Source organism: Pelodiscus sinensis, chromosome 5 (genome assembly GCF_052426305.1).
Source record: "Pelodiscus sinensis isolate ZL-2025 chromosome 5, ASM5242630v1, whole genome shotgun sequence".
In the NCBI taxonomy this organism is placed as follows: Eukaryota; Metazoa; Chordata; order Testudines; family Trionychidae; genus Pelodiscus; species Pelodiscus sinensis.
Window position 1 is genome coordinate 96724457 of NC_143056.1, and position 26003 is coordinate 96750459.

Sequence of the window (26003 nt, forward strand, 5' to 3'; positions counted from 1 at the left end):
AAACACAATTGAGAAAGCCTCTTTGATGGCCATCTTTTCATTGAAAGTAGATCTGAAGCAGGTAATTACATCTCAAAGAAGACTCCTGAAAGCGTCCCATTACATACATGGATCCATCTTAGGACTTCTGGATCTAAAAGCACGAGCCTTTACGTTTTACTAACCTTTGTAAGTGGTATAGTAGCCACCCTTCATTCTCATGGATACAAGTGACTTGATTTTGAGACACCCACAAATTCCCAGAAATAATTCCAAGCATTACTTTAATTTCAGACTAAATTTTAAAAATCATTTCCTGTTACAGGGGGTCTGAAATTACTGGTAGCTTAAGTCCTATTTGTAACTAAAGTAGAATTCTGTTGAGTGACCAATTTTTTACCTAAATGGCCTGTAGGAATTTTTTTCTTCTCATGGCGGAGCTGAAGCACAACAGCAGATGAACTGAAACTTTTGCCTCCATTTGCACTTTGTCAGCTTCTGCAGCAGCTGTAGCTTTGATTGATCTTTCATGCTTGTCTGGTTCTCCTTCCCTTCACTAGTCAGGGTCTACCTGCTGCTTCGGATTACAGGTTTTGGGTTCTCACTAGTCAAGCCCAGCCTCTGAGTCTAGACTACCTACGTCTTGCTGTTGTTAGGGCCTGAAGGCTCTCCTCTCTGTTCTGGCTTCCCAGTGCCTGGGTCTCTCCTGGCATTTTGGGCTTGATGATCTCAAAGCCAAACTGGCTACTCCAGTGCTCTAATCCCCTGGTAATTAGATCTCTCCATTCAGCACACTCTAGATCCTGTCCTCTGATAGGACCCTAGGGATGGAAGAACCTATTTCCCCTGTTAGTTCATTTCTCACACAGCCTGCACTGTTCTCCCACTCTCATCTTGCTTCTGTTGTTCTATGGTGAAGGGCAGAGGGGAGGAAGGGAGGGTTGTGGAGCACCCACAGGGACACCTATCTCGAAGAACGTCAGTTACTATCAAGGTGAGTAACAAACAACAATAACTTCTTCTTGAGAGAGAGATCCCCGTAGGTGCTCCACATTAGGTGACTACTGGCTTCCCAGTGCTTGGGTCTCTCCTGGAACTTCAGATCTGGCAGAAAAGTGGTGGAAAGAACTGCCTTAGCTAGTTTCAAATTGGAAAGAGGTCCCTGCGTAAGTACATAGTGCTTTGCAAATGTGGTTGGAGGACCACGTGGCAGCTGCGCAGATGTCTCTTATGGGTACTTTATGGAGGGCTGCTATGACTGTTGAGAATTAGTAGAGGAAGGGTGACGTCATTGGTTTCTGCCTCTGCCTCTGTTCTGGTGCTGGTGATCTTGTCTATTGTAGTGTTGTGTATATGAGGGGTATCGAGGCCTCGGATAAGGCTGGTACCTATATTGACTTCTAGATGCTTGGTTGTGAATCCCAAGAGATCACAGCACTACTCCGGAGTCTTTCATGGAGTGGAGAGTTTTGTTGGTGTTAGCTGCAAACAGCTTCTGGCCGTCGAAGGGCAGATCTTCTACTGTAGCTTGAATCTCCCTGGGGAATGGAGTGGAGCTAAACCACAATGCCCTTCTCATTATACCAAAGTTGCTATAGAACATGCAGCTGTGTCAGCGGTGTCTAAGGCAGCCTGTAATGCTGTTCTTGAAATTGTGTGACCTTCGGATATCAAAGCTATGTATTGTTGCCTCAGCCTCAGGAATGTCTGCAACAAAGTCATTCAGTTCGGTGTAATTTCTATAATCGTATTTGCTCAATAAAGCTGCATATTTTGAAATGTGAAATTGTAAGTAGAAGACGTATATATTTTGCGCCCAAATGCATTGAGTCTTTTGCTATAGCGGTCTGATGGCGTAGACGGGTATTGTTGCTCGGATTTTTGTTGTGCAGCCTCTACCATGAGAGAATTAGGTGCTGGGTAGAAAAAAAGGAATTCTGATCCTTTGGGTAGGACATAATATTTCTTATCAGTTCTCTTTGCAGTAAAAGAGATAGATGCTGGAGTTTGCCACAGCATCCTTGCTGGTTCCATTATTGCTGGATTGATTGTAAATGCTATCTTTGATGGTTTCTGAGTGAAGTATGTCTGTTAGGTCATGTTGATTTTCCGCAATCTCCTGGAGAGTAATGTTCAACTCCACAGTTACACGTTTAAAAAGGTCTTGGAAATGTGTAGTGTTATCTGAAGCCGCTGAAGCTGAGGCCATAGACCCTTCCTCCGCTAGAGGGGGGGTCCTTTGGGTCAGGAGGAGTCACAATGTCCTGTGAAAGTGGTTCTCCCTGTATTTGTTTGGAAGAGGAGTATTGCACTCTGTGGCTGTGTCCAGACTCCATGCCTCCGTCGACGGAGGCATGTAGATTAGCCAGATCGGAAGAGGGAAATGAAGCCGCGATTAAAATAATCGCGGCTTCATTTAAATTTAAATGGCTGCCCCGATCTGCCGATCAGCTGTTTGTCGGCAGATCGGGAGAGTCTGGACGCGATGCCCCGACAAAGAAGCCTTTCTTCATCGACACAGGTAAACCCAGGTTTACCTGTGTCGATGAAGAAAGGCTTCTTTGTCGGGGCATCGCGTCCAGACTCTCCCGATCTGCCGACAAACAGCTGATCGGCAGATCGGGGCAGCCATTTAAATTTAAATGAAGCCGCGATTATTTTAATCGCGGCTTCATTTCCCTCTTCCGATCTGGCTAATCTACATGCCTCCGTCGACGGAGGCATGGAGTCTGGACACACCCTCAGTCTCTTCTGGCCCCGCTGGTGTTTCTGGTAATATTGCCATTTGTCCTGCTATTGCCAATATGGGTAAGGCTGAGGTGGAGATACCCAGGGACTGTCATAATACAGAGGCATATTCCTGAATCTGGGAGAGTAGATACTCTGAGCTGTGTAAGAGGAGTTGTCTGGTGAAAAAACCCTAGAGAAGTCATCGTGAGTCATCAGAGTCAGATGAAAGTTTTTCCTGAGAGAGTGATGTTAACATGGGAGGAGAGCTCTCAGGTGAGTTAAACGTGGATGAGACTAATAAGTCTCTGTGCTGACTGTAGTGCCCAACAGGTGTTGCGGGTGACATAGTGGGAGGCACGGAGGCTATCTCCGGCACTGAATCATGCCTCAGTGCCGAGGGCAGTTGTGGAGCATCAGGCACCTCTGTGGTGGAAGCAGAGGCACCTGCTAACGTAGTCGGCGCCGTGCTCTCATGGTGCATGGGCAAGAGCGTATCATTGCCAGATGGTGCTGCTGCCAGTGAGGCAGGCAACTTGAAGCCTGTCACCTCAGAGTGCAATTTAGCTCATGTAAGCTGTTTGCCTCTGGTGGGGGCTCCAGAGACACCAGCGGCGTCATAGGTGCTGAAGTGCGGTGCTGCCACTGTTCTTGGCACCAGCTGTAAGGGAGATGCCGTTTTATTGCCGTAGCCCCTTGAGGCGCTGAAAAGGCTCGCTTTCTGGCAGGCTTTTTGGATCCCCGCTGGTCAGGTTCCTCAGGCTGTTAGCGAGTTTTCAAATAAAAATAATTTGAACCGTAGATCCTTGTCTTTCCACACCCGCGACTTTAGCTTCGTGCACTGAGGCCATTTCTGAGAGAGACGCTGCTCTCCAAGACAGCAAACGCATTGTGAATGACCATCTGAGAGAGGAATATGGTCTTTGCATGAAGTGCAGCATTTAAAGCCAGGTGACTCCAGGCATTTCCCTGTAAGCAGTCAAAGACTGCAAGGAGGAATTAGCTGGAAGAAAAAAGGAAGAAAGCCCTTTATATTTTATACTAATTAATATTTCTTTCTTTTCTTCTCTCCATATATATATATATATATATATATATATATATATTAAACTAGTGAAGTAATTAACTATTTAAAACTAATTGACAATTATAACTAACAATTATAATGGACTTTAACTGGTTTTAGAGAGTATAATAGTGTAGATGCGAAGAAGCTAGGGAGCACTGCTGAGTCCATCTGTAGCCGGAGGCGGTAGAGAAGGAACTGAAGAGTGGGGGAAGGGGGAGGAGCTGCGCATGTGTGATGCCTGCAGCCTAACAGTGTGCAACTGTTGGTGTGCACCTACGCTGCTCCAGGGACACTGCTATGAAATCTCCAGCCTAAGGCTCGGTGGCAGCACACTGACATAATGTGGAGCACCCACGGGGACATCTCTCTCGAAGAAAAACATACATAGCGGATGTACACAACTAATTGTTGTGTAGCACTTACTATGTATGTTTCATGAAAATATTTAGGGAATCTAAGATGTATGGAATGTTACCTTTGTGGTTTAGTTGACCATTCACTGAATGTTCATAGAGCAGTGAAGTGATTAATAATTAGTCCAGATTCTACCCCCACACCAACTCAAACACAGTGGTGCATGGAATGTTGTTAATAGTTTTTCATTTCAACAACACGCCATCTGCAAGCAGACACGGCTTGCAAATTACATTAGTACTGAATTCTCTGCAGGTTCTCACTCAGTTCTTCAGCAGCATTCCCAGTAAAGTCAAGTCCTTGTGTAAACTGAATAATGACTGCATGATTTGGCCCAATTTAGGGTAAAGCTTTTTGAAAACGGTTAATTTGCTGGTGGCTGGAATCTTATTAAAATCTGTTAGGAGACAACAATGCATTTTAAAATGATTTGCATTAGTCTTTAGCTATTTTTTTTGTTATTGAACATAAAAATGGAGGCTAAGTGAGAAATGAATCTGATCTCAGGAAGACTGACCAGATATCAGTGGCATTTCCAAAGAGGCAAAAAATATAAACAACCTTCTTGCAATTCTAGACCTGGAGGAACACATTCTTCAATCTTATAATGAGAGAGCTGATGGACAAATGCCAAGAAAAATGAAATAAGAGCTTGTAACTTTAAATGCGACCATGTTACAACAATGTGTCTATTTGTTTAACACATACATACAACCTTATTCTTTAACAATAATTTTCTCAACTGCTGACTTATTGAATACATGCCGCAATTCCTGTAAAACAGTGCAGTACCAATATTATTTTGCCAATTTCCCTTTCTATTTCCCAGTGTTAGTAGCAAGAATGAACTTTATTGCTGCGCATGGCAATTTATGTTCCTTTTTCACTTCTTTTTTTAAGACCCAAGTTAATTACTCAACAAGACTATGAAAATAAAAGAAATGAGACCTGTTCTATCCATCTGTATATCTGAATCCTATCATGTAAGTTGCCAATCGGTTTTCTGATCCTCACATTCAATATCTGCTGTTAATTTGCTCGCTATTTCAAGAACTCGAAGACTGTTAACAAAATCCACGATGCATTACAAAACTTATAATTGGGAAAAAATCTGATGCTTCTTCTGACAGGGTAAACACAAAGTATTAAAACACTGATCAGAACAAGGAAGCTGTAACAACCCAATAGCTATTTTTACTCAAACATAATTGTAAATGCAGCAGAAGAAAAAACATGCTTAGTTTCAACTCTTGTTACTGAAATATGTGCAAAATCAAACCAAATGATTACATGAATCCAGACATTTTACATGAGATTAAAACACACAGACAAAAAAAAGGGAGAGAATGAGAGGGAAAAGTAGAAAATACTTTATTTTGAAGGAGATGACGGAACTACATGGTAGTGTTTTTCAACCTCTCTTGGCCTTTTCAAGGTCACATTATCTATGTCAATTAAAATTTTGTTTCTAAAAAAAAATGAAGGCACTTCCTACAGAGTTGCTAAAAAAAGCAAATGAAAACCTTTGTGCCTCAGAGGTGAGCTATAGGGAGCTTTTTATTCCTGACCTTTGGATCACCCTACAGAATAAATTCCTGGACATAGGAAAAAACCCACTAGCATTCATTAAAAGAAACTGGGCGGCCAGCCTTGTGTTTCTGTTCTTGAGAACTCACCAAGCTACAGCTTGACAAAGGTGCAGGATATTGCTGAACAATGCAGCTGTTCCTGTTGGGAGGGAAAAGGATTTTCCCAGCTCAGATGCAGGAGATCCAAAAAAATGGATTTACATTCTATACTCTTTATTGGACACCTCAGGGGCTGAGGCCTGTAAGGGCATGTCTACGCTGCATGCTTATTTTGGAATAAGCTATTTCGGAGGAAATGCTCTGAAATAGCTTCTTTCAAAATAGCGTGTCTACACAGCAAATGCCCATTGACATAGTGCTGAGCTATTTCAAAATGGAGCATTCACACTCATTGGACCCTGAATCGCATTTAAGGCTACCCGGAAGCACTTCAGGCAGGGCATCAGGACAGCAGTCACTTCCTGAAGCTGAGGCTCGAGCTTACAGGGACCCCCTGTACAGCCGTGTCTCAGGCTCTTCTCCTTTGCCTGCCTCACTGCAGGACAGCAGAGCCTTTTCTCTGCCTGCTGTGGTCGCCCTTGTGGACACCACAGCTCTCTAGCCAGGGAATGGGACCTGCCTTCGAACAGTCGACAGCTCTTATATGTCTTAGTGCACCCTCCTGCTGCAGTTTCTGAAGGTTACCTTCCAAGCCCTGTAGGAACAGGACCCTCAGCTCATTATGGGGTAATTCCTCACCTCTCTCCGGACGCTGCTCATGCAACTCGACCTCACCTGGAGTAGGGTTCTCTAGGGAAGGGGGGGTGCAGGTGGTGGTGGAAGCCCCCTCCCCAGGAGGTTTTTCAGTCCCACCTTCACAAAGCCCTGAAGGTGGATGGGGCAAGTTAGGGTTGCTCCTGGTGTGTGTAGGGGAGGGGAAGTTGGGGGGCCTGCCGAGACTCCTGGCAACACTGTGCTTCTCTGTTCATCTCCTTCTACAGATGGTGAGAGCCATGAACACCCTCCTACTGCACAGAATCATCAACCTGGGCAAAGCTGAACCCATTATCGCCAGCTTTGTCACTATGGGCTTCCCCAACGGTGGGGGGGGGAGGAGCGGGGCATTGATGGTACCCATATCCCCATCCGGGACCTGGCCCACCAGGCATCCGAATATATCAACCAGAAGGGGTACTTTTCCATGGTCTTGCAGGCCTTCGTCGATCACTGCAGCCAGTCCACAAAGCAGTCCACGTCGATCACTGCGTCAGGTGGTTAGGGAAGCTGCACGTGTCTTCCGAAACTCCAGCCTCTTCCAGAAGCTGCATTCCCCCAGCCACACCATCAGGGTCGGGGACGTGGACATACCGATCTGTATTGTAGAGGACACAGCCTACCCTCTGTTCCCCTGGCTAATGAAGCCCTACACTAGATATCTGGACCAAAGCAAAGGATGCTTCAATGCTGGCTCAGCAGAATTAGTTGTTGAGGGTGCCTTCGGGCACCTCATGGGGAGGTTCTACTGCCTCCTCACCAGGCTGGACGTCGGCAAGCAGAATGTTCCCCAGGTGGTGGCAGCATGCTGTGTCCTTCACAATATTAGTGCAACCCAGGGGGAGACGTTCCTGCCAGGGTGGAGGCAGAGGCCAACTGGATTGGCAGAGCCTTTGAGCAGCCATGCATGGCTGCTATTTGGCAAGCCCATCAGGGGGCTGTGCGCATGTGTGAGGCCGTGAGGGAGATTTTCACAGAAGGATCCCAGTGACACTCTCCCCTGTGGGGGCCTGTGCATTGCCCCTCTCTGCCTTTCCTCCCACACCTCTCCCTTCCCCTGCCCTCCCTTCCCCCTCTCCTGAAGAGAGAATAAACTACACTTTTTGTTTTGGAAAAAGAAACTTTTTTTATTGGGGTGAATGTAACTGGGGAGGGACTGGGGAATGAACCTGGGAAGAGGGAGGAACAGGTAGAAGGGGAAGGAGGGGTGAGGAGAGCCTCAGGGCTGGGGCTGGGAGCAGCGCCTTTATCGGGTGGTCCCACCACCTCTTGTGTGGGGCCCTCAGCAGCCACAGGAAGGGCTAGGGGGAGAAGCCAGAGGGGTGGGAGCTGGCACAGGCGCAGCCTCCAGGTAGTCAATGACAGTGTGGAAGGCCACACAGATGGATCAACCCTGCAGCAGCAGCTCCCGCCAGGTGTTGCAGTGCAGCTGGAGGTCCTCCTCAAGTCTTTGGTCCTTTAGTCTTTCAGAATAATTTCTGCTATTCCGTATTAACAATTCTGTGTAGACGTGCCCTAACTGGGGAAACTGAAGAGTCTTAAAAGTGAAATAATTAAATATCAATAATGGTATTCAAAGAGATTGACTTATTAATTTATTGCCTCTTCCTCAGCTGTCCTTCAATGTCTGCCACGGAGGTTCACTGGGGAGTTTTGAAGTGGCTGACGAACCCAATTTGTGCCCTGCAGATTCTCCCACAGAAGGAACAGGTGAGATCTTGAAAGAGACACAGATGTTGCTTGGAGAGTTATTCCCTTTCTTCCCTCTTTTGTTGCTTCTCTGTATCATGAGTACATCTGTTCTCCTCAAAGTGAGCTGTTGCTCTGCGTATGGTGTGTTCTGTTCCATACCAATGCCTCTCTTTTTAAGGTGCGTATGTCTTTGAACTGCTTCAACTGCCCTTCCTGAGTCCTTCTTCCCTGACTTAGAATCATAGAACCATAGGAAGAGACCTCAGGAGGTCATCCAGTCCAGCCCCCTGCCCAAGGCAGAACCAATCCCAACTAAATCAACCCAGCCAGGGCTTTGTCAAGCCAAGACTTAAAAACCTCTAGGGATGGAGATTCCACCACCTCCTTAGGTAACTCCATTCCAGTGCTTCACCACCCTCCCAGTGAAATAGAACTTAAGAGAGACAAGCACTTGCTTTGGGAGGTGAGCGTCAGGCTTATGTACACAGTATCCAGCCCAGTGTAGTTGGTGTTTGATGTTGGCTGCAGCAAGAATGCTGATGTTAGTGTGTCGGTCTTCCCAGCTGATCCTAAGAATTCTCCTGAGGCAGTGCAGTTGGAACCACTCCAGCTGCTTGAGATGCCTTCTGTAAGTTACCCAGGTCTCACACCCATAGAGAAGGGTGGGGATGACAAATGGACCATAGCAGCGCTTTGACTGGCTGCAAAGGGAGTGCACAGGTCTGAGGGTCAGTGTTGCATGCAGACAACATACGTCTCATTTCATGTGCCCTTATTTTACATACGTGCAATGCTGATAATACCAGTAGGGAAAAAAACTACATGGATGGAAACCAGGAGAATCTGGTGAACCAAGATCTTGGTGCCCATCTGTAGATCCCTCATACTGAAGGGTCATTTGAGTAGTCTTCCAAAGGATGTGCTGGCACATAGATCCTGCATTCGATTTGTGTGTCTATGCTGGCTGGTCGGGAGAGGTGACTTCCAAAGTATGGAAAATGGTCTACATATTCCTGGGGTTCACCATTGATTGTGATTTGTGGAGTATGAAGTGTAGTTTGTGCAGGGGAGGATTAGCAGGTTGAGAGAGACCTAGCCTGTGACAGTTTAGGGTACTTTGCAGTTAGCCTCTGTGTGGGGGAGAATGACAGAGTCATCTGCATACTGAATCAGTGATGCCAGTTCTTTTAGATTTTATTTGGAGATGTTGGAGATTGAAGAGTTGACCATCCATATGATAACCAGATCTGATGGTTATATTCTTATTATTATATTTACTTTGTATTGGCTAGCTTTTAAGGCCTAAACTCATACTCCTGAAACAGTTAATATTCCTGTTGAACTCCTTCGGAGTTTTGCCTGCATAAGGAGCTACACGAATCAGATATTTCTTCATTATCTTAATTTGTCCAAAGGGCAAAGACAGAAGTGAGAGGAGGGCACAGATTGTAAAAGTAGATTGTTATCTATAGACCAAATGGAAAATATTCACCCATGTTATTTCAACCAATCTGCTAGTCAGTGTGAAAATGGAAGTTACATTCCCCAGCCTCTGAAAGCAGGGACTTCAACAAGCAACTCATACCACTCTTGCTCAGCCACTTTCCAGGGGCTGGCATGCCACTTTCAATATCTTTGTGGCTAATGCCATTTAATACACCCAGACCCATCAAGCTAAATTCAAATTTTCTGCACCTCAGATACTGTTGATATGCTCCACTGCACTCACCAATTGCAAATACACATGAATGCTCCTGTGTGTTGTAAGTTATTTTCTACATACAAATTCTACTAAATTGTGAGATAGGAGGCACTACTTCAATTCTCATAGGTCTTTAGAAAGCTTTCAGATGTACGATGAGTAATAACATGTAATGAATATGGACTGATATTCCTTTCCCATAGCTACATTGAGTTGGCAATTTACATTTTATAAATAGATGAGTTATAGCCCGTGTTCCCAGTCTGATAGCAATTACTTCTTAGATACCCTCTGACAGGCTGAAACCCTCAGAATTGCAGATGTTATTCGTAGTTTGATCCCTCTGCTTAAATTAAAACCACTAGCTGTATCAGCAAACATGGATTTTTCCCTGTGGATATATCATCCAAAATGCATATAAATCGAACTTGCCAGTTTAGCTCAATTTAGGCTTGGAGTGTCTTTTCGTTTAATGCACTCGTGTTCCATCTCTGAGACAGAATAGTATGTGTGTGTATTTTTATACATGTAGATAAAAACCCTAATTGGGGTAAACAGATGTATAAACCCTCCTCCCTTCCCCCAAGTTTTCCTCCTTTTGGGATAATCTGTATTTGAAAATCGATGATAGTAGCTCAGGGTAAGTGTGGAGGATGGGGGGAAATGTATACCAGAAAAGCACAAAAGCTAAAAGTCTTTCCACATCACTCCTCTCTGTGCAATTTTGAACAGCTGACTGTTCCTGCATCGTATCCAACGTTTTCCTCCTCTGAAGGAGCCACACAAAATGCAGACATCTAATTGGATTTCACACTTTCCCAGTAGCTGACATAAGAGAAGGGGATGAAAGCTGCCATTTCAGCATCAGCTGCCAGAATCCTCCAAACAAAGCACACGCTCTAAAGAGCTACATGAATTTAAAATAGTTGTCTCATCTCAATTTCCCCATTCCCACTTGCCCTAAACACATATTTACCATAATTAATCACTGTGTAACACAAATTATAAACTTTGTTCAAAAGAGATTAAAGAAACAATGGGCTAGTGAGCGGGCCACATGAGTGGCCCTCTCGCTCAGTGGGCCACAAGATTATCATAACCAAGACAGTCTCCTGGGATAGAGCAGTGTTGCTAATTCTGCTTGCATACCTAGAATTTGCAGAGTGCGCCAAATGGACCACAGCAGTGCTTTTACTGGCTGCAGAGGGAGTGCATAGGTCTGAGTGCATACGCCTCATTTCATGTGCCCTTATTTTATATGCGTGTCACTTTAGTAATATTGGTAGGGGAAAAATCTACATGGATGGAAACCAGCAGAATCTGGCAACCCTATTCATGGGGAACAGTAAACATGTCTTGTGGGTCACTCATAGAACCCTAATGGGCCACAGGTTGTCCACCACTGGATTAGAGAGACATGGATGGAATTAAACTTTCCAAAACTACATCTGGGAAATGTATCCATTGCCATCCAGGCATTTTGTACCTAAGGTTAGCGTATTAAGGAGTCAGGTCATTATGAAACAAACAGTAAATGTCCAATAGCTTGTGCTGCATGGGGAAAGTTATGAATACCATTCATAGCTTCTGGTTAGGAGATCCTTTTTTCTTTGATCACTTGTCCCTTAGTATTTCATAATAAACCTCCTATCTTCACACATATGAAATGCAAAACGTAAAGACTTCTAGATGTGGTTGGCCACAGGTCAACATTATAGGTTCAGGGAACAAAAAAAATCAGTATATCTATTTACTTGTGCTGGGGATGTATCATAAAATGTCCTCTATTGTAAAACACCAAGTTACATTTCCTACAAGAAGTCATTCCTCATAGCCTGTAAGTCTACATTTTCCTCTCTGGTCTCTCCAGTGGCAATAATCTTATTCTAGTTAAATTAAAATATCCATCTATACTAAGATGAAAAGATGTCTGCAAACGTCAGAAGTTTTCTGCAAATTGCAAATGTTCTCTTTAGAGTTTGCTGGATGAGGAATCTTTTCACCATCATAATTTTAGAAGCTAACATTCCAGAGAGCTCACAGAGCTTTAAGCCTTCCAGCAACAACCTCCAATCTATATTACATTACCAAGGCCTTTATGTGCCCATGTCTTCTTCCGTGAACCACATATGCTTAAAAGAAAAAAAAAGACTCTAAAACGTCTTTAAGAGTTCGTTGCCCGAATTAAGACCATCTCTACCAATTAGCAGACATGGTGAATCTAAGTTCTTTAAAAAGAAAAAGAAAAAAAAAAGAAAAAAGATAGATAGTGTCAAGTTGATTTAAACTAGAAGCTAAAGCCTCTGACTTTTAAACTACTGGTTTTTGTAATGTAAGTCAGGCCCACTGGCCAAAGAATAAGTGTATAAGTTCTCCCTTCACACCTGGGTTGCCTTCCCACTGCTTCCTGTGGACCATACAAGGTACATTATCAGGAACTTCACCACCTTGAGAGTAACTGAGCAAGTACGCTGCCTGTAAACTGCTAAGCAGCATCATGCAGGTGAGACTAGGAGAGATCTTCTCAAATGTACGTAAGAAGTGATTGTAGAAATATACATATTGCAGACTCGTTTTTGGTGCAAAAAAAGTTTCTCATTTAAAGTGAAACTGGTATCACTGAGCTACATGAAAGACTTATTATTAAGCCCATGCTAGTCGATGCACACTAGTATGTAATTAGTTAAAACACCATATATGTTAGTAGTATAATTCCTACATATTTAATATCACTGAGAGTCAATTTGTGAAATAGGCATCTCAGTTTTCCTTACTGTGCTAACTGAATTTAAATAGTACCAGGATCCTACATTTAAACAGCCAGACAAGATGACATGATAACACATTGCAAAACTAGCAGTAAGATAAAGAAGGTGGCATTTTAAAAATTTAATGTAAGGTATCTTCAGCTCAGAACTGTAGACAGTTATAGTTAGCTTCTTCCTGAATTTGTTCAGCACGGACTCAATTATGATTTCTCACACTAATGGCAGTCAAAATTAGGCTAAAGTCTAATTATCAAAACTTTGAGAATAAAAGAGAACAGACAAATTTGCAGAATTCCTCGGCAGCAAGATAAGAAATTAGAGATCAACTGCTTTATACATTGTGGGAGTGAAACAGTACCAAACTGAGCTATGTTTTTACAGGTATAAATGACCACACAACACACAAAGCAGTGGAGATTCAGGCTCCAGCTCCCTGAATACACTGGAACTGCATGGATACAGAAGAGAGCAGAATTTGTCCAAAAATTTCCACTAATCAAACAACAAGAAGAATGGATATAGATCACAGCTCTTCTTTTCTTGCTCTACTTACTGTCTCATTCACACAAACAAATGAATTATGTTAATCTTGAGCCATAAAATCTTTACCACCACAACTGAAACAATACCGTCTGTGTTTTCATAGCTGCTCACAATTCACAGTTTACTCAAAGCTTTAGTATGGTTCTGCACAGCAGTGCAATAAAGCAGGACTCGTATTTTCAGTGGCAGTCTCTCTTGCTGTGGCTGAAAAAACAAATAAGCCCAAAAAAATGTAAATGGAGACTTACCATGGGGCACCGTATATTCGGAATCCTTTAACCGTTACCTCCGAATCTTGCAAGTAAATACTGTTTGTCAGGAGTGACTGAACATTGTCAAAGTCCTCTGGTTTCAATTTGGACACAGAGGGAAAGCGGTAGTAATCCTGTTTAACAAGGTCTGCCATGAATTCCTTATCAAATGTCAGTTCATGATTCCCAGCAATCACTATTTTATATTCATATGGCAGGCTTCCTGAAATAACAAAAAGAGCACTTAATTAGCACATTTGCTTTCCACACCAGCAAAAGCTGGCAAAATTAGTAGACAGCTAACATGGACAGAATGAAATACACAGGATCCATGTGTTTCTCCGTGGGTAGCGAACGTTATTAATGCTGCTGCTTTTAATTTCAAAGAAATTTTGTTAAAATGTAAAGTAATGTCACACAAAGAAAAGGCAAAACCAAAGGCAAAATGAAACAAAACAAGCTGGCAGGCATGTAGCCAGATCCTCAGCTGGTGTAAATCAGCTCAGCTCCACTGCTTGGAGATACCACTGCTGAAGATTGGACATACTGTGTGTTAGTACATGGGACTGGCTGGAAGTCAGCAGTCTTCAATCCCAGTTTAGTATACAGTGAGGCATAATGAATGTTTGTAAAGCACTCAAAGAAAAAAGGTGTTCAGTGTGTATTTATTAGGTATAAGTATTTATTAAAGCTATGTTTTACATGAATTTAAGGATGCAAAAGTACCCATTACACAATTTTATTCCCACACTCTGCCTTATTCTACAAAGTGCGAGCACACCTACGATGAACTCTTATTATTAATTAATATTAATATTACTGTGTTTTATTAGTGCCTAATTGAGACTGGGTCTCTATCCTGAGGTAGATGCTGTATAAGAGACAGATATTACCCCTAAGGGCTTATCATAGAACACTAGAACTAGAAAGGACCTTGAGAGGTCATCAAGTCCAGTCTCCAGTTCTCACAGCAGGACGAAGCATCATCTAGATCAGTGTTTCTTAAACTATGTTCCACGGAACACTGGTGTTCCGTGAACAACTCACAGGTGTGCTGCAACTTCTTCTTTGTTTTTGTCTTTTTTTTGTCTGACAATTTTTTGTTAAAGAAAATTTTCACAGGTGTTCCCCATAAAAAAATATTATTGTTTGGTGTTCCATGGTCTCAAAAAGTTTAAGAAACATTGATCTAGATCATCCCTAACAAGTGTCTGTCTAACTTGCTCTTAAATATTTCTAGTGATGGAGATTCCACAACCACCCTAGGCAATTTATTCCAGTGTTTAACCACCCTGACAGGTAGGAAGTTTTTCCTAATGTCCAACCTAAGGATGTTAAATATCGACTAATTGGCAAATCGAATAGTTGCTACACTTCAAAGGTGAAAACACCGGTGCTGCTGCTTTGAAATGCCACATGGAGCCTAATGCCGAGCTCCCCATGCTATGTCAAAGTGGTAGTGCTGCATGGAGCCTGGCGTCAGCGGGTGAGTCATCTGTTGATCCCAGACTCCATGCAATGCGTGCAGCGTGGGCACACCCCAGCTGGCCCCAGGCTGCACGTGGTGTTTCAAAGCAGCAGCACCCTGTGGAGCCTGGGATCTGGATCCAGGCTTCGAGCGGCACTGCCTCTTTAAAGTATCCCCTTCATTCTCCCCATCCCCCCGCTACCTCTTTCTGATAGAGGCAGAAAGGGGCAGGGGAGGAAGCGACTAGTTTACTATCCTGTCAACTATCCAATAAGCATTTGCGTATCGGATAGTTGACTAGTCCTTCTCATCTCTAGTCCAACCTAAATCTCCCTTGCTGCAATTTTAAGCCCATTGCTTCTTCTCCTATCACCAGAGGCCAGGAAGAACAATTTTTCTCCCTTCTCCTTGCAACACCCTTTCAGATACCTGAAAACCGCTATCATGTCCCCTCTTAGTCTTCTCTTTTCCAAACTAAACAAATCCGATTCTTTTAGATCTTTCCTCATAGGTCACATTCTCTAGACTTTTAATCATTTTTGTTGCTTTTCTCTGGACCCTGTCCAATTTCTCCACATCTTTCCTGAAATGTGGTGCCCAGAACTGGAAACAATATTCCAACTTAGGGATAATCAGCACAGAGTACAGAAGAAGAATGACTTCTTGTGTCTTGCTCACAACACTCCTGTTAATGTATCCCAGAATCACATTTGCTTTTTTTGCAACAGTGTCACACTGTTGACTCATATTTAGCTTCTTGTCCACTAGGACCTCTAAATAGATTTCTGCGGTATTCCTTCCTAGACAGTCACTTCCCATTCTGTATGGCTTACAAGTCAAATGGGCAAGCAGAGAAATGGAGGAAGAAAGGTTCTCTGTGCCTCAGTTCAGATCTGTAATATGTGGATAATAGTATTTCCTAAGGGCTTAATCCAAAGCTCACTGACATCAATGGGACTGGCCCATAGGGACAGAATTTTCAAGGGCATGGGACCTCGAACTGGTGCCAGATTTTTTGGGGAAAAAAAAACAAAACAAAAAAACTCCAGCCCTCCTAAAATATGTTGAAAATCAAGTCCCTTTATTTCTGTACCTTAACAAAAGATGAGTTCTTTTAAAAAATCTGTTCCAAAGCAACTTGCCAAAAATCACACAGAAAAGTCTGTGTCAGAGCTGGGACTTGGCCTCTGAGCAGAGCCTTAACCACAAGACCATCTTTCTTCTCATACGCAAACTCATTCAGCTTAGTGCATGTTCCCAATGATTATTTAATAAAGGAATGTAATTCACAAAAGTGATGGTTTATTTACAAATTCCGTGGATTAGCTAGACCACTAGGTAGTCACCTCTTCTTACCGTTCTTGGCCCTGCTTGGTTGTACAAACTGTGACAGAAATACTAATATTTTGTACTTATGAGTACTGAGGACATCCCAGCCCCAATTCTTTAGTCTCTTTACTACTAAAACACCCAGGCTACATCTATACTGCACTGTTTTGCGCAAGAAATATGCAAATGAGGCGAAGCATGGAATATCGCCACACCTCATTTGCATAATTAATGAGTGGCCACTTTTTGCACAAGAGCCGTTCTTCCTGAAAAAAAGTGGAAGAACGGCTCTTGTGCAAGATGGAGTTTTTGCACAAAAAGCGGCCGCTCATAAATTATGCAAATGAGGTGTGGCGATATTCCATGCTTGGTCTCATTTGCATATTTCTTGCACAAAACAGCGAAGTATAGACGTAGCCCCACTGAAGGAATACAAGACTGGGCTCTCTGTATTCTTGCCAGCACTATCCCCATAAACACATACAAATTTCCTATTTAAAAATTAGGTTTGCAAATAAAATAAAAAAGCTTACCTGATAAACAGACGCTTCAGCGGGTAGCCGAGTTAGTCTCTTACAGAAAAAACAACAAATGGTCTGGTAGCACTTTAAAGACTAACAAAACATATGGGGTATGTCTACACTACACAGTTAATTCGAACTAAGAGACGAAGTTCGAATTAACTTTGATAGGCGCTACACATACAAACCGCTAGTTCGAACTTAACTCGAACTAGCGGAGCGCTTAATTCGAACTAGGTAAACCTCATTCTACGAGGACTAACGCCTAGTTCGAATTAGGCAGTTCGAATTAAGGGCTGTGTAGCCACTTAATTCAAACTAGTGGGAGGCTAGCCCTCCCCAGCTTTCCCTGGTGGCCACTCTGGGCAACACCAGGGAAACTCGTCTGCCCCCCTCCCGGCCCCAGAGCCCTTAAAGGGGCACGGGCTGGCTACGGTGCCCGTGCCAGGTGCAAGCCTGCCAGCACCCAGCCAGCATACCCTGCACCTGGCACAGCATGAACCAGCTACCCGCTGCCACCAAGCCCTCCGCCTCTTCCCGGGACCAGGCTGGCGGCTCCCGGGAGCCTGCCCGGGTCCGCAAGAGGCGGGCACCCACCTGGTCTAGTGCGGAGATCGTGGACCTCATCCACGACGTCCGCACAGGAAAGTGGCTGTCTAGGGCAGGATAGCTGCCAGCCTGGCCACCCAGGAGCAGGTTTGCATGAAAATCAGGGTGGTCCACTGAGACCCCCGACCCTGAGCCCTGAGCTTACAATGGCCGTACTGGGTCAGACCAAAGGTCCATCTAGCCCAGAAGCCTGTCTGCCGACAGTGGCCAACACTAGGAACCATGGAGGGGATGGACCGAAACAATGACCAAGCCATTTGTCTCGTGCCATCCATCTCCAGCCTTCCACTAACAGAGGCCAGGGATACCATTTCTACCCCCTGGGTAATACCACTCCATGGACCCAACCTCCATCACTTTATCTAACTTCTCTTTAAACTCTGTTATAGTTCTAGCCGTCACAGCCTCCTGCAGCAAGAAGTTCCACAGGTTGACTATTTGCTTTGTGAAGAAGAACTTTCTGTTATTAGTTTGAAGCCTGCTACCCATTCATTTCATTTGGTGTCCTCTAGTCCTTCTATTATGGGAAATAATGAAGAACTTTTCTTTATGCACCCTCTCCACACCACTCATGCTTTTATAGACCTCTATCATATCCCCCTCAGTCTCCTCTTTTCTAAGCTGAAAAGTCCCAGTCTCTTTAGCCTCTCTTTATATGGGACCTGTTCCAAACCCCTGATCATTTTAGTTGCCCTCCCCTCTCCCACCCTCTCTCTTCCCCTCTCCCACCTCCTTTTCCCAGTCTCCCCAAGTTTTGTTCAATAAAGAGAGTTTCTATTTTTGAACACACGTGTCCTTTATTTTGTACATCAGGAAGGGGGGCTAGGGAGGGGTAAGTTGAAGGAGGTGAGGGAGGAATGGGGTACGAGCCCCCGATAGGGAGGACTGGGGTGTCTCTGCGGGCTCCTCGGGGTGGAAGCTCTCCTGCAGCCCCCCAATTGACCCCCTCCCCCCGTATGGCAGCCGAGTGCTGTGATGTGCCGAGTGTGGGCACTCAGGGCACTCCAAGCCAGGACTGCTTTGCAAGCAGGGAACCCCTGAGAACTGTCTGTCCGGGGTGGGGGTCAGGTCCCTATAAGCACAGCTCTTGGCTAGCCTGAAACAGCAGCTCCACGCTCTAAGTCCTAATCTGATGCCGTGCTGGCACTGCTTCCGGCCAGCCTTAACCTCGGTTCAGGGTCTACTCAATGTGGACATGCTAGTTCGAATTAGCAAAATGCTAATTCGAACTAGTTTTTAGGTCTAGATGCACTAATTTGAATTAGCTTAGTTCGAATTAACTAATTCGAATTAAGTTAGTTCGAATCAGTGCTGTAGTGTAGACATACCCATAGATGGCATCATGAGCTTTTGTGGGCACAGCCCACTTCTTCAGATGACCGGAGTTTCATTTTTATTTTGATAAATAGATAATTGTTTGTGACAGTCAGACTAACTTTACCCCACTGGGGCTTATGGGGAAAGTGAGAATTCTCTCTTTCCATATTTATGGCAAGGAAATGGGAGTTCAGCACTATGTGAACATTACTAGACTTTAGTAAGGCATTTGATACGGTCTCGCATGATATTCTTATCAATAAACCAGACAAATACAACTTAGATGGGGCTACTATAATGTGGGTACATAACTAGCTGGATAACCATTCACAATCCTGCTGGAAAGGTATAACAAGTGGGGTTCCGCAGGGGTCTGTTTTGGGACCGTTTCTGTTGAATACCTTCATCAACTATTTAGATATCGGCATAGAAAGTGTGCTTATTAAGTTTGCAGATGATACCAAGCTGGGAGGGGTTGCAACTACTTTGGAGAATAGGGTTATAATTCAAAATGATCTGGACAAATTAGAGAAATGGTCTCAGGTAAACAGGATGAAGTTTATTAAGGACAAATGCAAAGTACTCCACTTAAAGGAACAATCAGTTTCACACATATAGAATGGGAAGCAACTGTCTAGGAAGGAGTATGGCAGAAAGGAATCTAGGGGTTATAGTGGACCACAAGCTAAATACGAGTCAACAGTGTTGACAGTGTTGCAAAAAAAGCAAACATGATTCTAGGATGAATTAACAGATGTGTTGTGAGCAAGACACGAGAAGTCATTCTTCTGCTCTACTCTGCACTAGTTAGGCCTCAGTTGGAGTGTGGTGTCCAGTTCTGGGCGCCATATTTTAGGAAAGATGAGGAGAAATTGGAGAAGGTCCAGAAAAGAGCAACAAGTATGATTAAAGGTCTAGAGCAGTGGTCCCCAACACGGTGCCCGTGGTGCATGCATGGAGCCAGAGCCAGACACCGGCCCCAGGAGTGCCGTGAATTGGCCGCTCGCGCCCCGGCCGCGCAGCGCTTGGGGGGAGGGCACCGGCCCCGGGCGCGCGGCGCTTGCAGGGGGGGGGGCGCCGGTCCCAGGCGCGCGGCGCTTGGGGGAGGGCGCCGGCCCCGGGCACGCGGCGCTTGCAGGGGGGTGCTGGCCCTGGGAGCGTGGCTCTGAGCACGCGGCTATGGGGGGGCCCCGCCCCCGAGCACGTGGCTATGGGGGGGGCCCCGCCCCCGGGGCGTGCATGTGTCCCCGCCCTCTGGCACCCGGCAGGCGAACGGCCACGCCCCCTGGTGCCCGGCAGCCTCTAAAGGTTGGGGACAACTGGTCTAGACAGTACTGGGTCCTGCCATTAGGGCAGGGGACTGGACTCGATGACCTCTCGAGATCCCTTCCAGTCCTAGTATTCTATGATTTCCTAATTAAAATTAGCTAATTCGCGGTAGAAAAATAAAAGCTATACCCCTGCCCCCAGAAACACTAGGCATCTTTGTAGATTCCTAATGTCTGAACAAAATGCAGTTTATGCATCGTAATAACTACTTGGTGCTGCATTAGACTAAAAAGCTAGGGGAGATTCTTCTGGGCATTTGTCACTTCTCTGCAATTTATGCCTCATTCCCTCATTTCCCTTTTCTTCTCCATCATATGCTGCTCTGCAATTCATTTTGTTTTAAAACTAGGAATAACAGGTTCCTACAATTCCTGCTATCTGTGACTCCTGGGATAACTTTCTTTTCTCAGAGAAAACATAAAGAACGCCACTGACATGAAATTTGACACAACTGTCAAAACTATCCATTCCCATAAAGTTAGATTTGGGGAAATTCTTAAGAGAAGCTGGCTGGAAATATTAAAATCAGATTTTGCCAACTATCAACATTTGCCAACTTCAGTGGAGAAAAATTCCAGCCACAATCCAGATAAATGCCACAATCCACGTTTTACATTTTCCCATTTAGTTTAATAAGATACTTCAGAATTAGCATACTACTGAGCTCATGCCCAATGACAAACTGTACCTCTTACTTCAAGACAAATTTTTATTGAGCCTCACATCCCAAGCTTGGAGAGTTCACTTTGGAGTCATGCCAAATGCAGCCAACTGCAACTGAATCACTATTTATACTGAACGATATACATGAGCAAAGGGCTTGATCCTGAATAGTCCGGTCGATTGTGATTGACTTTGTCAATCCTAGGCAACCTCCAGTTGATCGCAGTCAGTACTTGGCAGGCTCCCTGACTGCTCCGGCCCCACGCTGCTGCCCCATTCTCAGAAACAGCCAGCATGGCCCTTTGTGTGTGGTGGAGTGGGGCCTTTTGGGGGGGGCATAGTCTCTGTGAGAATGGGATCCAGGGGCTCGCTGACCCCTTCCTGGAGGGGCATGTAGAGTCCTGCACGGATACAAATGTCTATCCACAGGCAGACGTTGGTATCTGCTGCTCTGCAGGGCTCCGCCTGCAGGAGACGCTGTGGCCAAAGGAAAGGAATGTGGTTCCACTGCTCTCAGCGTCCTCAGCTGGTGGCTCCTCCCAGCCTTGTGGCTATCCCAGCCCCAGCTCTGCCACCAGCAGGGCTCCATGAGCCTGGATAGGAGATGCAGCGAGCAGCAGAGCTGGGAGCAGTACAGCCACCCGGCTGGGAGGAGGTGCTGGTGTGGATCGCTGGCACCACGCTCCCCTCCTTCGGCTGCGGCGTCTCCTGAGAGCAGAACTCTGTGGAGCAGCAGACACAGATGTCTCTCCCAGGCAGACGTTTGTGTCCATGCAATAATCTAGTGTGGTGCCGGGCTAGGGGCCTGTCTCAGCCTTGCTGCATTGCTAAACCGCAGCTACTGATGGCAAACGCCGCCCAGCAGAGCCCGTTCTGCAACCCCCAGCTCCCACTCGAGCCAGCACCCCCTCCTGCACTTCAAGCCCCCGCCCTGCCCCCTCCCAGAGCCAGGACTCCACACCTGTCGACAAAAAGTGGCAGCCTATAGGGGGATCTGTTGACAAAGAAAGACTTTTTCGACAGATCCTGTAAACCTCCTGACTCCTATTGTTACAAGCAACCCTGCCATTTAATCCCATTCTTAAATTTATCAGTCTCCGGCTTTAATCTAGTTCTGTGTTTTCCCCTGCTACTGCTGTGCGACTACTCCAGAACCTCGCTACTGTGGCTGTTAGCACCTTCCAATTTACAGCTTGAATTTCACCATGCTCGTTGAGACAATACTGTTCTTTTTCAATGTAAATAGCACTTCTCCCTCCCTGGTGTTTACTGCCCCACTATCCAATATATCGATAGATAGCAATCATATCTCTGCTCAGCCTTCATTTTGCAAGGCTAGTCCTCATCACTAACACCTCTTTTTATAGAGTGCTTTTCATCAGAAGATCACAAAGCTCTTCACAATCTTTAATCTATGTATCCTCAACACACCTGTGAGGAAGGGAAATAATACTATCCCCATTTTACAGATGGGGAACAGAAGCTAAGCCCACAGATTCAGGTGCCTGAGTCCCAAAGCTTCTGCTTAGCTGCAGCCCAACTTTGCACCTAGCCTCACTCAGTGGGCAGAAGCTACATTTCGCAGAAGTTCCCAAGACACCTGTGTTTCTGTCAATGGGCATTTGTGATGAAGGCACCACTTGATACAACTGGCAGCATGCACAGAGTTTGACAGGGATCCCCTAGGTCAGTTATATGCATAATAATTCAACAAAGACATATGAAGTCTCTACTGAGAGCCAGTAATATGCTGGAATAACCAATGCAACTTGTATATATGAAGAGTATTAAAGGAGTTATGTGGCTATACTGGTACGCAAGTGAAAGCAGGTCACCATAAGTGAAAAACATGTTCCTTTCTGGATAAGACACCTAGGCTATGTCTAAACTACATCCCTCTTTTGAAAGAGGGATGTAAAGGGTGTGTCTAGACTACCTAGTTTTGTCGACAAAAGTGGACTTTTGTCGACAAAACTATACCAGCATCTACACTACCGCTGAGTTCTGTCGACATAACGTCGACAGAACTCAGCAGTTTTGTCGACGCTGGTATACCTCATTTTACGAGGCATAACACCTTCTGTCGACAGAACTCTGTCGACAGAAGGTGTTATTGCCTGTAACATTGCATCCAGACTACGGAGTTCTGTCGACAAAGCAGCTTGCTTTGTCGACAGAACTCAATGTGTCTGGATGCTCTTTGTGGATGGAAGTTTTGTCGACAGTATCTGTCGACAAAACTTCCGTCGACAAAACGCGGTAGTCTAGACGTACCCTCAGACAGATCGAAATTGCAAATGAAGCTGGGATTTGAATTTCCTGTGCTTTGTTTGCATAATGGCAGCTGCGCGATTTTTTGAAAACGGGGATTTCCAAAGTGAAATCGCTGTCTAGACGCGATTCATTTGGGAAAAAGCCCCCTTTTTCGAAAGATCCTGTACTACTCATTTTTTGAGGCATACAGGATCTTTCGAAAAAGGTTTTTTTTCCCAAAAGAACCGCGTCTAGACAGCAGTTTCACTTCTGAAATCCCCGTTTTTGAAAGAACACGCGGCTGCCATTATGCAAACAAAGCACAGGAAATTCAAATCCCTGCTTCATCTGCCAGTGTGCCAAAATATATTCCTTAGGCCAATTATATCCTTGAATATCTGCATGCAATGGAAACTGTGCACATCCCAGGGCTGAATTTAATCCCAAACTAGGAAATTACTGCAATAGCTATGACGGCATCCCTCTCCCTAAAGATGACAGTTAAGTGGCACTCTTGCTCAGATAAGAACATGTACTGTTCAGAGTCAGTCAGTTTCAGGCTCACAAATAAATTTTGTGCCTCTTCCACTGAGCAGTTGCCACTAAAATGTGACTTTGGAATTAAGGATTACACTGAAGATATACGATCTTCCCAAGAAACTGGTTTTGCCAAATTAACTTTAAATACTTAAACCGAGAGTTTTTTTTTTTACTATGTAATTTTGCCAGAGGTTTCCAAAACCTCAACCTAACATCACATGAAATAATTCACTTTAGAAATGGAGCTTTACTGCTGTCTATAGCTGCAGTAGATAAAATTGCAAATGTATTTTAGTCAAAGATATCTGACTGCTGTCTTCTCATTTTTACAACTCTTTCAGTGCCTTTCATCAAAAGGATCTCAATGTATATTACAAGCACTAATTAACTAAGACACACAATACCTCTATGAAGTAGATAAATATTATCCTGCTCCCTTTGCAGATGGGCAAACTCAGCACACACCAATTAACTGTCTGTGGTCATACAGCAAGTCAGAGTCTGGTGGTAGTTAGAGCAGGGAATTGAGAGTCAAACGTGAAGTGCTTGCAGAAGCAGCAAGGAACAGTCTCTTGTAACTACGGGAGCTCAGAAATCAGAAGACCACAAAACCACCAGTCATTTCTCCATGCTGGTCCTTGGTATTGGCAGCAGAGCTCAGACAACAGAAGGCCTGCCATTGGTGGTCTGGCTGAAGCTGTACACATTCCCCCTCACCACGGTGAGAGCAACAAATCCTGTGAAGTGGAACTTAACACTTTTCTGAGCAAGTCATACGTCCTGTTAGATTGTCTGGTAGAAACTCCACTGGTTTTGGAGATAGAGTGAACAGGAGCTTCACCTCTTGCTTTTCCCTGATGCTACGTCTACACTATGAGCCTATTGCCCAAGAAGAAATGCAAATGGAGCGCTCATTTGCATATGTCACACTCTCATTTGCAATTCCTGCTTGGATCCCTTTTGCACAAAAGATTTTTGTGCAAAAAAGCACTGTGTAGATGGCTCCTTTTTGTGCAAAAAAACTCCTTTTGTGCAAGAGCCATTCTTCCTCATTTTTTGAGGAAAAATTCACAGTGCCCCAACCGCACAATGGGGCCTTCCCTATTTTGAGAGGAGGAAGAACAATCCCTCAATAGCTCTGCTCCTTCCTTCCACACGGAATGGATGGATTGGACTGGTATCTGTATAATACATAGTGAATTTCCCACTCCGCACACAAAAACAATAGTCCTCTGTAAAAATCAGAATCCAAAACAGGGTAGAAAAAGCAAACATCTTTCTTTAGATTATACTAGCAATGAAAAAGCTCTGGCTTGTTTTCGGAAACGTATCTCTCCCGTTATCTCCCACACTGTAAAACAAAAAATCCTTTAGTCAAATAATAATAATAATAATAATAAAAATAAAAAATAATAATAATAAGACAAATATATTGGCCAAACAAGCCAATACATTAACACGTTTTCAACCATTCACACAAACATCCTGAAGACATAAAAAAGAACAAAACAACTCACAACAATAAATAGTTCAAACAAAACACACATGAAAAAAAGAAACACAAGGTTTGGGCATAGCTCCAGGCCACTGAAGACAGCCTAAGTCCCAGAACTCTGCAAATCTTCCTGCTGCAAAATATTCCACTAGTTTTTTTAAACGTCAGTTCCCAAATGTCTTTCTAAAGTAACACTTGGTTTTGGAAGAGAGTAAAGGGAAAGATAAAAACACATGGAAAATATAGGGAGAAAAAATGGGAGAAAGAGTAAAAGTTTAACTGTTTTGCTTTATGCAAAGAAAACATCAGACCACAGTACAGAGAAAAGTGAAGGCCAAGCCCCTTGGATTCCTGTGATAAATCTACAGCTCGTACATAAAAGCTCCCCTTTGTTGAAAAGGTTGTTAGACACAACAAAAAAGAAACGTTATGTAAGTGCAAGCTCTGCCTCTGACCTTTCACTCTACCCGTCAGGCTTCATTAATTTTCACAAGGCCTGACAGCTCTAGCGTTAATACTCACACTTGCTGATCGAGCCCCACAGCAGGTTCAGACTGCTACCTTCTCCTCTGAAACTCATGCATTAGGGTTTCTTCCATGCTGGTAATGGAAAACCAAGTCTAAGAAACATTAAACACAAAAAACTACGTTACAATAATGCCAAGGTTGAGCTATAAACCCACGAAAGCAAGGAAATGCTAAGTGAATCTTTTGTCTCATCACACATAACTCAGTCCTGGTAAACTGAAGCAGAAGGCCTTCCTCTAGAATCCACAGCACTAGGAGATGTTACTTGACCTGTGTGGGTCCCTGACCAGCAGAATCAGTAGTGATTAACAGCAAATATTCCTAGTTACATATCTGGCCCATATAAAAGTAACATATATTGTAAGACAGTGACAGGTAACATCACCAAGTGGAGTGGGATCACTGAAACAGAGCCATATAGACTATCGTATCTAGTAACAAAGGGGCTGATTTAAGGAAGCAGT

The 26003-nt window shown here is 44.3% G+C and overlaps 1 protein-coding gene across 3 annotated transcripts in view; it reads right to left on the reverse strand.

Moving 5' to 3' along the window:
- Positions 1-26003, reverse strand: part of MPPED2 (metallophosphoesterase domain containing 2) — a 191460-nt gene that overhangs the window by 63118 nt on the left and 102339 nt on the right. For all 3 annotated transcript variants that reach the window (XM_006119865.5, XM_006119864.5, XM_006119866.5), the window contains one exon: positions 13485-13710. In XM_006119865.5, coding sequence (XP_006119927.1) covers positions 13485-13710 — 226 coding nt within the window. The remainder of the gene's footprint in view (positions 1-13484; positions 13711-26003) is intronic.